Source organism: Ipomoea nil, unplaced genomic scaffold (genome assembly GCF_001879475.1).
Source record: "Ipomoea nil cultivar Tokyo-kokei standard unplaced genomic scaffold, Asagao_1.1 scaffold0688, whole genome shotgun sequence".
Lineage (NCBI taxonomy): Eukaryota > Viridiplantae > Streptophyta > Magnoliopsida > Solanales > Convolvulaceae > Ipomoea > Ipomoea nil.
Genome location: NW_017617116.1, coordinates 8,120,181 through 8,131,615, shown reverse-complemented (window position 1 = coordinate 8,131,615; position 11,435 = coordinate 8,120,181). Strand labels below are relative to the sequence as shown.

At 32.9% G+C, this 11,435-nt stretch overlaps 1 protein-coding gene across 2 annotated transcripts; it reads left to right on the top strand.

Moving 5' to 3' along the window:
* The first annotated feature begins 6,013 nt into the window (after window positions 1-6,013).
* LOC109176145 ((-)-germacrene D synthase-like) lies at window positions 6,014-11,364 on the top strand. 2 transcript variants are annotated; one of them, XM_019325587.1, is made up of 7 exons: window positions 6,014-6,157; window positions 8,045-8,324; window positions 8,414-8,789; window positions 8,914-9,132; window positions 9,432-9,570; window positions 9,995-10,246; window positions 11,014-11,364. In XM_019325587.1, exons 1-7 carry the CDS (start codon window positions 6,020-6,022, stop codon window positions 11,302-11,304), a joined length of 1,695 nt encoding a protein of 564 aa, XP_019181132.1. In that variant the 5' UTR covers window positions 6,014-6,019; the 3' UTR covers window positions 11,305-11,364. The 2 variants fall into 2 exon arrangements, with proteins under 2 accessions (XP_019181132.1, XP_019181131.1); XM_019325586.1 differs by having other exon boundaries at window positions 8,021-8,324.
* The last annotated feature ends 71 nt before the right edge of the window (window positions 11,365-11,435 follow it).

Below are 11,435 nucleotides of genomic sequence, written 5' to 3'. Positions count from 1 at the left end.
ATATCACTTGTTCTTTTTTATGGAAGTGATTCTTTTTTTTTTTTTTTTTTTGAGCTTGTTTTGTTAGCAATCCTCTCTATATTATTGTCTAAGTGTGGAGATCTTTATTCATTGAAAAAGTTTGTTTACTGATTAAAAAAAAAGTCATGAAAAAGGTGAAAAGTGAAAAAGAAATGAAAAAGAATAAGTTGAATAAAAGTTTGATTGTTTGCTTTGAAAGTTATACTCAACCTTCACTACCTTAGAGTGTTGCTTTGTGTTTAGTTGTTAGTTGCTCCTTAGTTCTTTGATGTCATATCTCTTCCAATCTCAATTGTGAATAAGTGTGAAGCTCTCTCTTTTGCTTGATTTTCTTACCCCCTTCTTTGCCAATCATTCACCCTTGGCCCCATTACAAGCCTAATAAAAGTCCTACTTGATCTTAGCATGTAATCTTATAGTTGAACTAGTGGGAGTATGAAGGACAAGCTTATGGAATCTCATTCAAAACCAAGTTTTGCATAATCTCAACTTAGTTTTTGTGCACACTTGATCCTCACGTTTTATAATAATTTTGGTGCTTGGTTATTGGCTTGAGAATGAAACTTGTGTAGAATGCTAAGATGATTCTTGAAACAAGTTGTGGTGTGTCGAGTTGGACTGTGGTTTGTTAAGTTGTGCAAAGTTGGAGTATGATCAACTTTAGTGCTATATTGGTGATTTAGTTCTTGTTTTTGCTTGAGGACAAGCAAAAGTCTAAGTGTGGGGGAGTTGATGAATGTCTAAAACTAATGCTTTTTCCTTGTGCTTTTTATTATTTTTCCTTGTTACTCTTTATATTATAGAGTCATTTTGGTCACTTATGAATTTATTGCGTTTGTTAGGTGATTTGACAAAGAAATGGTGTTTTGAAGCATTCTTTGAAGTATTTGATCAAGTTTATTTTGGTGTCACCTAAACACAAGGACACTTTTAGTTGACCAAAGTAATGATGTTTAGAGTTTAACACATTTTGGGATGGACCATGGCGTGACCTGAGGCGGAGGAGAGCACCAAAGTGACCACCGACACAATCGAAGGAGTACCCGGCTAGCCACGGCGTGCCCACGCCCGTAGTTACCAGGCAAAATTCACTGCCTGGTGGCCACGGCTGTGGTCACCAGGCGGTGTATTCTGCCTGGTGGCCACGGGCGTGGCCACTAGGCAGATTTTACTGCCTTGTGACCACGCCCGTGGCCAGCTCCCTGTTTCATTTTGCAGCGCGATTTGCTCTTCTTAAAAGGAACTTTTCCACCCCAAAAAATGACCTTTCATTTCTCTTTCACTTCATAGCTAGGGTTAACTTTAGAATGCCTTAGATAGGTGTAGATTGGTTGTTCCTTTCCATTTCCAAGCTCAAGAACATTGCAAATCTTCGATTTCAAAGCTTCAATAGAGAAGTTTTTCTCATTCTCTTCTCTTTACTTTACATCTATGCTTTCAATTACTCTTTTAATATTGTGTATCTATTGTTATATTATGAGTAGCTAAGTGCTTTGGGACTAGGATTTGATTTGATTTCTTGGTATTGATGCCTATTTGAGTTGTATTGCATAAAGGGGATTATTTGGGTGTTCTAGGGTTAGTTGTGTGATTTTTGGATTATTATGAAATTGTGTATAATTGTTGGATCCCAATTATATGCTTTATTTGGAGTGTGTTTGTTGCTACGAGAGTAGAGCTTGTACACTAGCCACACATTCACACACTTAATGCCCAATACGAGAGTATTTCGGGTATTAAGGAGAATTTATGCCTTCTGTTCTTGCTTGGGCAACCTTGGATTGAATTGCCACTAGAGTAGAGTTTAAGGATAGGTTGCAAGTCCAAATAGCTACGAGAGTGGTATTTGGACACTTTTGTGCATCTCACTTACCTTATGCCTTGTTTAATTCCCTAATCTTAATGTAATATTTGGCATCTTAGCTTCAATCAACCAAATCCCGGTCCTTTGTTTTACTTGTCTTATTTGTTATTAGCTTTATCATATCAAACCATCTCCTTATCGATAGGTTTAGCTTCTAAAAGAATAGTTTTAGCTTGTGCTTAGCTTCACTTTACATCATTTTCTAACATTACAAGAGTCATCACTCAAACAATTCAAGAGCAGGCAATCAAGATAAAACTCCTAAGCCAAAATGCTCTCCCTCAAGGTGCAATAGTCAAGTGTAATTGTGGGCGTCCAAATTTATGCCCTAACTCCCATCAAGACACAAATATAGCAATGAAACAAGTAATTGGATCCTTAATTACAAGTATCAATAATATAAACTACAATTGCAACACAAGATACAAAACACAAACACATATTTCATTAAGGAAATTAAGAACAATAATGCAAATAGGTTCATAAATACTTTTCAACTCAAAAATCCCAAAATAAGCTTAGCCATAGAGAGATAGCTATGTTTTATGGCAAAACTTTGTGAGACCGTCTCACAAATCCTTGTCCGTGAGACGAATTGAGTCAAGATCAAATGTAATACTAATTAATAAGGAATAAAATGTTTATTACTTATATGGAAAAATGTAATACTTTTGAAAAAAATGTAATACTTTAACATTTTGATTTAAAAGTATTACGTTTTCCCTTATAAGTAGCCAACACTTGTCAACATTATTTACAAGAGAAAATGTAATACTTTTGATAAAAAAAAAAATGCAATATATTTACATCAAAATGTAATAAAAGTATTACATTTGTCATCAAAAGTACATTTTTCATTATAAATAACAAACATTTAATTCCTTAATATTGCATTTTCAGTATAAGTATTGTATTTTCATACTTTGCTCATCGGATCCGATCCATGTTTTATCTACTTTTCAAGTATATATTTGAACCACAAATTGAGGAGAAGAAACCGTCAAAATTTATAGGTCCCATATAAATACTCTTACGCCAATTTACGGGTCATTAGGTAAAGTTGAGAATTTGACATTTTCAATAATCACGTCCGACAATATGCATGGTTGTTGATACTTTTTGACAATTGACAATGCAAATATTTATAATATTGACAAATTGGGTTGAAATTAAATTGAAGAATTAGACTCTAATTTACAGACTTTTCTCCTCTTCTGCCTTCAAAATTTGACTAAGATGTCTCATCAATTGATCATTTTACCCACATGCCTTGAAATATTGTATACACTAGTACTACAATAAAGTAATCTTCACATCAAATAATTGAGGCTTTATATTTTTTAGATCATTTTTGTTAGCGTGCATGGTTGTTTTTGAATCAAAAGGTTACCATTAGTACGTGCACCACATGCTAGCACTTTGTGATACACCAAAATTCATTTAAAAGTGTAACACAGAGCACTCATCAATGCACCACACACTAATACTTAGTGCACCACCAAAATATACATAGTATAAGAAATTATCAAAATGTCACCATATTTTTTCTCATCTTCATTGATTTTCAACTGTTGATCTAAGTATATCTAATGGTCCAAAAATGAGTCCACGCCGCATGGGAGAGCAACACCGCTTTTAAGAAAAGTTACAACAATTTATTCACCACTTTAATAAATTTACAATTATATTTTAAAGAAATATAAGGGTCAAATAAGTCACTGAACTGCACACGATAATGCAATTAGGCCACTGAACTTAAAAAAAATAATTTATAATTGGGTCCCTAAACTAACCAATTTCATTCAATTTGTCCATTTTGCAGGTTTCTCTGATTTCTAACAGTTTACTCCTTCACCTATGATGCATATGTGGCATTTTTAAAAAATAATTTATTTTAAAATTAGTTTTTTAATGTTTAATAAATAAAAACTAAAATAATTTGTTTTTTTTTTAATAAAATAATTTGTTAATTTGTTTAAAATTCGCAAATCACCAATACAAACTAATTATTTTAAAATTCGAAAATCACCAAATCACAATAGTTTCGATTAAATAATTTGTTAATTTTTTTATTTGTTCCTGGCGAAGATACAAACCAGTAATTGAATTATATTATACATTTGGTAGTAATTGAATTATTTTAATACTATAACATTAGCAATATTATTGTTAGTTGTCTCAAAAGTCTACATAAACAAAACAATGCCCATCAGTTAACAACATTGTACTACCAAACAATACAGCAAACTAAGTACCATTTAACAAATAGAAACATGACACCTAGCATTAATTTAACTAAATACTCTAAAAATTTCAATAAAGCAACACTGCACTACCAAACAATAAGGAAAACTAAGTTCAATTCCAGCATGGACCCCATTTGCAGGTTAAATTTCAAAAAAATTCCAACATCAAAACAATAAAGAAGGATCACATTTTTCCGTCAAAAAAGAACTTGTGAGCATTATTGTAAACATATTCCAGAAATACAACTTATAAATTATACAACACTCTTACATAAACCCAATCCCCAGAATACATACAACCCAAACCCCAACATAAAACTAACACATACGAATACCTATATGTACTTTAACTATCAAGCTAAAACCATACCTTTTGGAAGCTATTGCGGTTGAAAACTTAGCAACGATGTGTGATGAAAGTGGTTGTGATGAAGTCTACGAGAAGTCTTCCTGCGATTAATCTCTTTAACCTAAATAAGGAATCCGATTGTTTAATAGGAAACAAATTAGAAAATTAAAGTATTTTAATTTTTATTTATTAAACATTAAAAAACTAATTTAAAAATAAATTTATTTTTTTAAAATGCCACATATGCATCCTACGTAGAGGGGTAACCTATTAGGAACCTGAGAAACCTGCAAAATAGACAAATTGAATGAAATTGGTTAGTTTAGAGACTCAATTTTTTAAATTCAATGGCCTAATTGCATTCTCGTGTAAAGTTCAATGGCCTATTTGAACCTTATTCATATTTTAAATGTTATAGCTATTCATACCCGGCCCCGCTCTAAATTTAAGAGTTGTAATTTTTCATACGTAGATTAAAATTACTCAAATGTTTGAACCTTTTTTTTTTTTTTTGCATTATTTGAATTTTAATTAATTTATAAAAACTTACAAACTTGCATTTTGTTTAGGTTTAGTGCCTAATTTATAAGTCTTGTGTACGTGAGATTATCTTAGCGTGATACGTGTAATATTGTACTTTTTATGAGTGTATAAAAAATATTATATTTTAATTAAAAAAAATATTACACATATCAGACGGTCTCATCCAATTCTTGCTCTTTACTTTATTACGTTTGTAGTAATGGCTAAGTTGGTTATTAACCAAATGGATAGATCCACAGTCAACTCACTGTGCAAATCGTCTATTGGCTTTTCGGACAAGTTTCACCAAAGTGGATTACAAATTTTTCCGTAAATCAAAATTTACTATAAAAATCCGACCAACGGCATCATATCATTGTACGTTGAATGACATGATAGATACATGCAATAGTCCGTGATACGAAAGATTCCTTTTTTTTTTTTTTTGTGGGAGGAAAAAAGATTTTGGCCCTGTTTGGTAAAAAATTAGCCTATAGGTCAATTTTGATTTATTTGACCACTATTAATTGTTTGATTTAGTTAAAATATCAATATAAGTGTTTGGTTAATTAGCTTTTTGCAATTTCAATATCCTAAAATTCAAAAAAACTACTCTAAGCAACTTTTTCAATTAGTTTTTTGAGAAAAAAAAATTATACCAAACAGCTATCAGCTAACAGCTAATTTACCAAACACTTTTCTACAATCAGCTAATGTTATCAACTATTCATACTCTCTAATTAACACAACTAACAACTAACAACTAACAATTATCAACTAACAGTCATTTTACGGCCTACTTAAATTCCATCACGTTAAAATTGAGGTTTCATTTCTTTGAGGTCGTAATTAACGTACGATTAGATCAGACACTCGCTATTGAGAGCCTCTCATATGTGATACGTCTATCCTAAAATATTATAAATTGAGTGGCAACTTAGAGAACTAAATGTAAAACCTAATTTATCATTTATTTGTTCATATATTTCTGATATCCCCTTTAGCTTCTTGCCCAAAATGGATGCCAATAGCAATCTACCATTATCAGTTCTTATGTCAAACCAAACACAGCTTCATGAAGTTCGCCGTCGTTCTGCTGGTTTTCATCCAAGCATTTGGGGACACTATTTTCTACCTTATTCTACTCAAACCAAGGTAGGGTTTATATACTTTGACTAATTGATAGTATTAGCTGATTGTAGAACAGTGTTAGGTAAATTAATTGTTAGATGGTAGCTAATTACATGCAAAATGACTTTCTCAAAAAAGCTTATTAAAAAAGCTACTTTAAGTAATTTTTTGAATTTTAACATTTTGGAGCAATAATTTGTTACAAAAGGCTAAATAATCAAACACTCATATTGATTGTTTAACCAAGTCAAACAGCTAATAGTGGTCAAATAAGTCAAAATTAGCTAATAGGCTAACTATGACAAATTATATTGTGGAACGCGGTCCATAATGCATTATGGTCCAGGCATCAAATATACACTGCAGTTTCATTTCAACACAACTACAGTATCATTTCAATTCAATTGCAGTTTCATTTGATAATATAATAAAAATAATACGTGAGACATTGTCAGTTTAGATACACTATAGTGTCTGCCGTTTTGGACCTTGGTCCACAGAGCTTTGTAGACCGCGATCCACAGTATAATTGCTGGGCTAACTATTTTATCATACAGGGCTATACTCGAAATTGAAGTAGGCTATGTTTGGCAAACCTTGCTGAAAAGATAGTTGAAAGTTGAAAAGTAGTTGAAAGCTGGAAACTGAAGAGCTGTTAACTAGCTGATTATGCTTTAAAAGTGTTTGATAAAATTAGTTTTTTGATAAGCTAATAAATGTAAAAAGACTAAAAATGATATTTTTATAAAATTTAAATGATGCGATTATTATATTGTTTTTATATTATTGAATATATGAGATATATTTAATTTATTAAAAAATTATTTTTATAATATATATGAGATATATATTAAATTAAAACGAAAGAAAAAAAATTTAATTGATAAGGGTAAAAGATGTCATTTATTTATGAACGGACGATAGGAGTTAGAACTTTAAAGGGGTTGCTGGGTGGTGAAGAGTTGTCGGGTGAAGATAGAATAAAAATATAGGAGAAGAGAAAATGTCAAAAGAGTTTTAATTGGGAAGGGTAAAAGATGTTATTTATTTAAAATAATAAGGATAAAGATGGAAAAGTTTTAGGAAGCTCTTAGCTTATTTTTAAAACGCTATCTAAGGTACTTTTTCAAAATAAGCTCTCTTATTTTAAGCTAATAGCTTATTTTGATAATATTACTATTGGGCGTCGGCCGGATTGGCCGAGTTCAGCCCCTGCTTGATTCGAGACGTGGCGATGTGGCTTACCATGGAGAGATGTGGTTAAATGGTTAATGTCCACCTACTTATCACTAATTGGTTTTGAGTAGGATATGGCAACCAGGTAGCATAGAACTCTGTGGTTAAGCGTGCTTGACTTCTGACAATCCCAGGATGGGTGTCCCCTAGGAAGTGAGCATAGTGCAACGCTGAGATCCAACAATTGGTATCAGAGCCAAGGTTACCCAGGTACCATAGAACTCCGAATCGCGAGTCCCAGATGGGATGTAGGCTAAGGATTGAGTCGACGTGGCGCTGTGGCTTACCACCTACTTATCACCAATTTGGCAACCAGGTACAATAGAACTGTAGGCTAAGGATCGAGTCGACGTGGCGCTGTGGCTTACCACCTACTTATCACCAATTTGGCAACCAGATACCATAGAACTCCGAATCGCCAGTCCCAGATGGGATGTAGGCTAAGGATCGAGTCGACGTGGCGTTGTGGCTTACCACCTACTTATCACCAATTTGGCAACCAGGTATCATAGAACTCTATGCTTAAGCGTGTTTGACTTCTGGCAATCCACCTAGGAAGTGAGCATAGTGCAGCGCTACTTTGCGAAACAGAGCCTAATATTTTTATACAGAACATACTACCCATACAATATAATAATACTTTGGTAAAAGGAAAGCGAGATGTTGTATATGCAGGAAGCAGATACACAAGAATGGCAAGAGCATCAACAACTAAAGGAAAAGGTGAAGAACATGCTTGTTGAAGCCCCACACATTTCTTCTCAAAAACTAGACTTGATCAACAAGATCCAACGCTTGGGAGTGAGCTATCAATTTGAAAAGGAGATTGAAGCAACATTGCAACTCATATTCAGGAGCTACTATGAATCGAATATCCAACAAGATGAGAATGATCTTTATATTGTTTCGTTGCGCTTTCGATTACTTAGACAACATGGTTATTGTGTACCTTGCAGTAAGTGTTTTAACAAAAAATTAAATACTCCATATGAAGATTAATTATATTATACATAAAAGGTGGGATAATAATGATGAATTTTGCAGGGGTTTTTGAAAAGTTCACTGAATTTGATGGAAAGTTCAAAGAATCATTAACCGATAATGTGCAAGCAATCATAAATTTGTACGAGGCATCACATCTTAGAGTGCACGGGGAGAAGATTTTGGATGAAGCATTAACGTTTTCCACTTCATATCTACAATCCATGCAACCTGCAAACTTGACTGATCATCTTAAATCTCAAGTCAGTGAAGCACTAAAGTGGCCAATTTGCAAAAGATTAACGAGGATTGAAGCAAAAAGATACATATCAATTTACGAATCTGATCAATCACATGATGTTGTACTGTTGAAATTTGCAAAGTTGGACTTCAACATGTTGCAGAAGGAACATCAATGGGAGATAGGTTGTCTCACAAGGTAATTGAAGTTAAGTTTTTAGCATCAGAGTTTAGTCAATTTGTGTTTTGGCATACATAGTATTTACTTGTACAAACTAATTAATTATCCAGTCAATAATATGTATATCCAATATTAAGTATAGGTGGTGGAAAGAACTGGACTTCGCAAAAAAATTACCTTTTGCCAGAGATAGATTAGTGGAATGCTACTTGTGGACATTGGGAGTGTATTTTGAACAACAATATTACCTTCCAAGGAAATTTCTTACTGAAGTTCTTGCAATTGCAACGGTTATTGATGATCTTTTTGATGTGCATGGAACCCTCGAAGAGCTCTTGCTTTTCAACAATGCAATCCAGAGGTTCTATTCATTGAGATTTTATTTATTTACTTATTTAATTTTGCCTAGTTTCTTTGGCAAATTTTTCCGTGGAAAGGTGGGCCCGGATTTAAAATACACAATTTACATACTAAATGTTCATAATTTACCTTTTACAAAATTGTGAACATTCAGTAGGTAAATTGTGTATTTTAGACACGGGTCCACCTTGCAAGGTGGACCCTAGTCCATGGTATAACAATGAGTTTCTTTCATACCACGTTAAAATATGTATTCCACATGTATTTTAGCTAAAAGATTAAACGATGATATCTATTCAGATGGGATGTTAGTGCTATAAATGAATTACCAGAATATATGAGGGTTTGCTATATTGCCCTTCTTGATATTTATGCTCAAATGGAGAAAGAATTAGGCCCAAAAGGTCGAGCATACCAAGTCAACTATGCTATAACTGAGGTGTGTAAATTTCTTTTTTTTTTTTTTGAAAGTTACTGGCTCTATTACATTGTAGTATCTGTTCATATACTTTCTCAACCTACTGAAACACAAAGAACCAATAACGCCTCCACTGAGGCTTGAACTCATAATCTTCCAAATGGAAGTCCAACCCGGGTACTATTAGACCACATAGTCCTGGTGAGGTGTGTAAATTTAGTTATACTTATTATTTGTCAAGTTGAATAATGCATATATGTGAATTTTATTTTATTGATTAGTTGCCAACTTCTAGTTTTAAAGTTATTATAAGTCATTGTTTCTATTAAAAAAGAGACTTATCTGAAATTGGCATAACAGTCCATTTACCTTTATTTGATATAATTTATAAAGTTTTTGAGGATAATAACAAATCTTCAAATTTTGATTTCCGTTGTGGTTTTAGATGAAAAAATTAGTGGGAGCATATTATGATGAGGCTAAGTGGTTTCATGACGGTAGTCCACCAAATTTTGAGGAGTACATGAAAAATGCAATTGCATCGTCTGGTATTACGATGGTAGCTACTTCTTCTTTAGTAGGCATGTCGGAAGATTTTGTGACTAAAGAGGTCTTTGATTGGGTGGCTAAAGAGCCATTAATGGTTAGAGCTTCAGAAATCATTGCCAGATTAATGAATGACATTGCTGGACACAAGGTAACAAAAATATGCTATACATACACATATTATTAGGATCAAACGCTTACTACTTATGTTAAAAGCTATAACTAGCTAGTGACGAAGACACAACTTTATTTCTTTATAGACTGCCGTCACATTTTTGAGACGTTGGGTGCTATACTTGGTATTTACCCTTTATCAGCCTTCGTCCAACAATTCCATCTCCTAACACCAGCCAACTTTAAATGTTATTGCTGACTTAGCTCTTATATTACTTGTTAGAATCACACGCTTACCACTTATACTAAAAGCTATATAACTTTTGGCGTAAATGGTAAGTGCTTGATCCTATCATAAAACATTATAAATTAATTGATCGATTCTAACAATAATTGTTATTATAATTATTGAGTGATCGAGGGTGAGTTAGTAGTGGGTGAGTTTGAGTTTGGACATGTATGCAAAAGTTGATCGGAATCTTGGAGTTATAACAAAAAACACTGCTGGAAATTATGAAATTTCTGACCACCTAAAAGTAATATCTTAAATCAAGTCAAAAGCAAAAAGTGGTCAGAAATAGCAATAAAGGTTTTTTCAGATAGCAAAAGTGGTCGGGACAAGGCTTTCGACTTGATTTAAGATCACTTTCAGTGGTCGGAAATTCCATAATTTTCAGTAGTAAAATTAGATTTTCAACCACTTTTGTTTTTCAAAATTGGGTACATATCGATTTAGATAAATTTCCAATTATATACGAAATATATATGAAATTTACGAACAAAGGATTTGTACTATTTGTATAGGTTGAGCAACAAAGAGGGGATGTAGATTCAACTGTGGAATGTTATATGAAACAATATGAGAAGTCAGAAGAAGAGACCGTCAAAGAACTTCAAGAACAAATCACCAACGCGTGGAAGGATATTAATCAAGAACTTCTCATACCTACTGTTGTCCCTATGCATATACTCATCCAAATTGCTAACGTGGCAAGAGTTATCGATTTGCTTTATAAAAATGGGGATATATATACGCATTCCAAAATCGAGCTCAAAATCGTCATTACTTCTCTATTGGTTGATCCGGTTGTGTGATAGTGTTATCAAATGATGTAATCATGTTGCTTTGTTTTTTTCTTTTATGCCATATGTTTTGGTTTGTGATATAGATGCGATATAAATAGTTAATGGTTTTGATAAATAAGTGTGAATGTCAAACTTAATAG

Bases quoted from the DNA above. Each gene is read 5' to 3' on its own strand.
- LOC109176145 (XM_019325586.1), top strand. From the start codon at position 6,020: ATGGATGCCAATAGCAATCTACCATTATCAGTTCTTATGTCAAACCAA. The intron at 6,158-8,020 runs GTAGGGTTTATA...CTTTGGTAAAAG, and splicing joins CTTATTCTACTCAAACCAAG to GAAAGCGAGATGTTGTATAT. The intron at 8,325-8,413 runs GTAAGTGTTTTA...TGAATTTTGCAG, and splicing joins TGGTTATTGTGTACCTTGCA to GGGTTTTTGAAAAGTTCACT.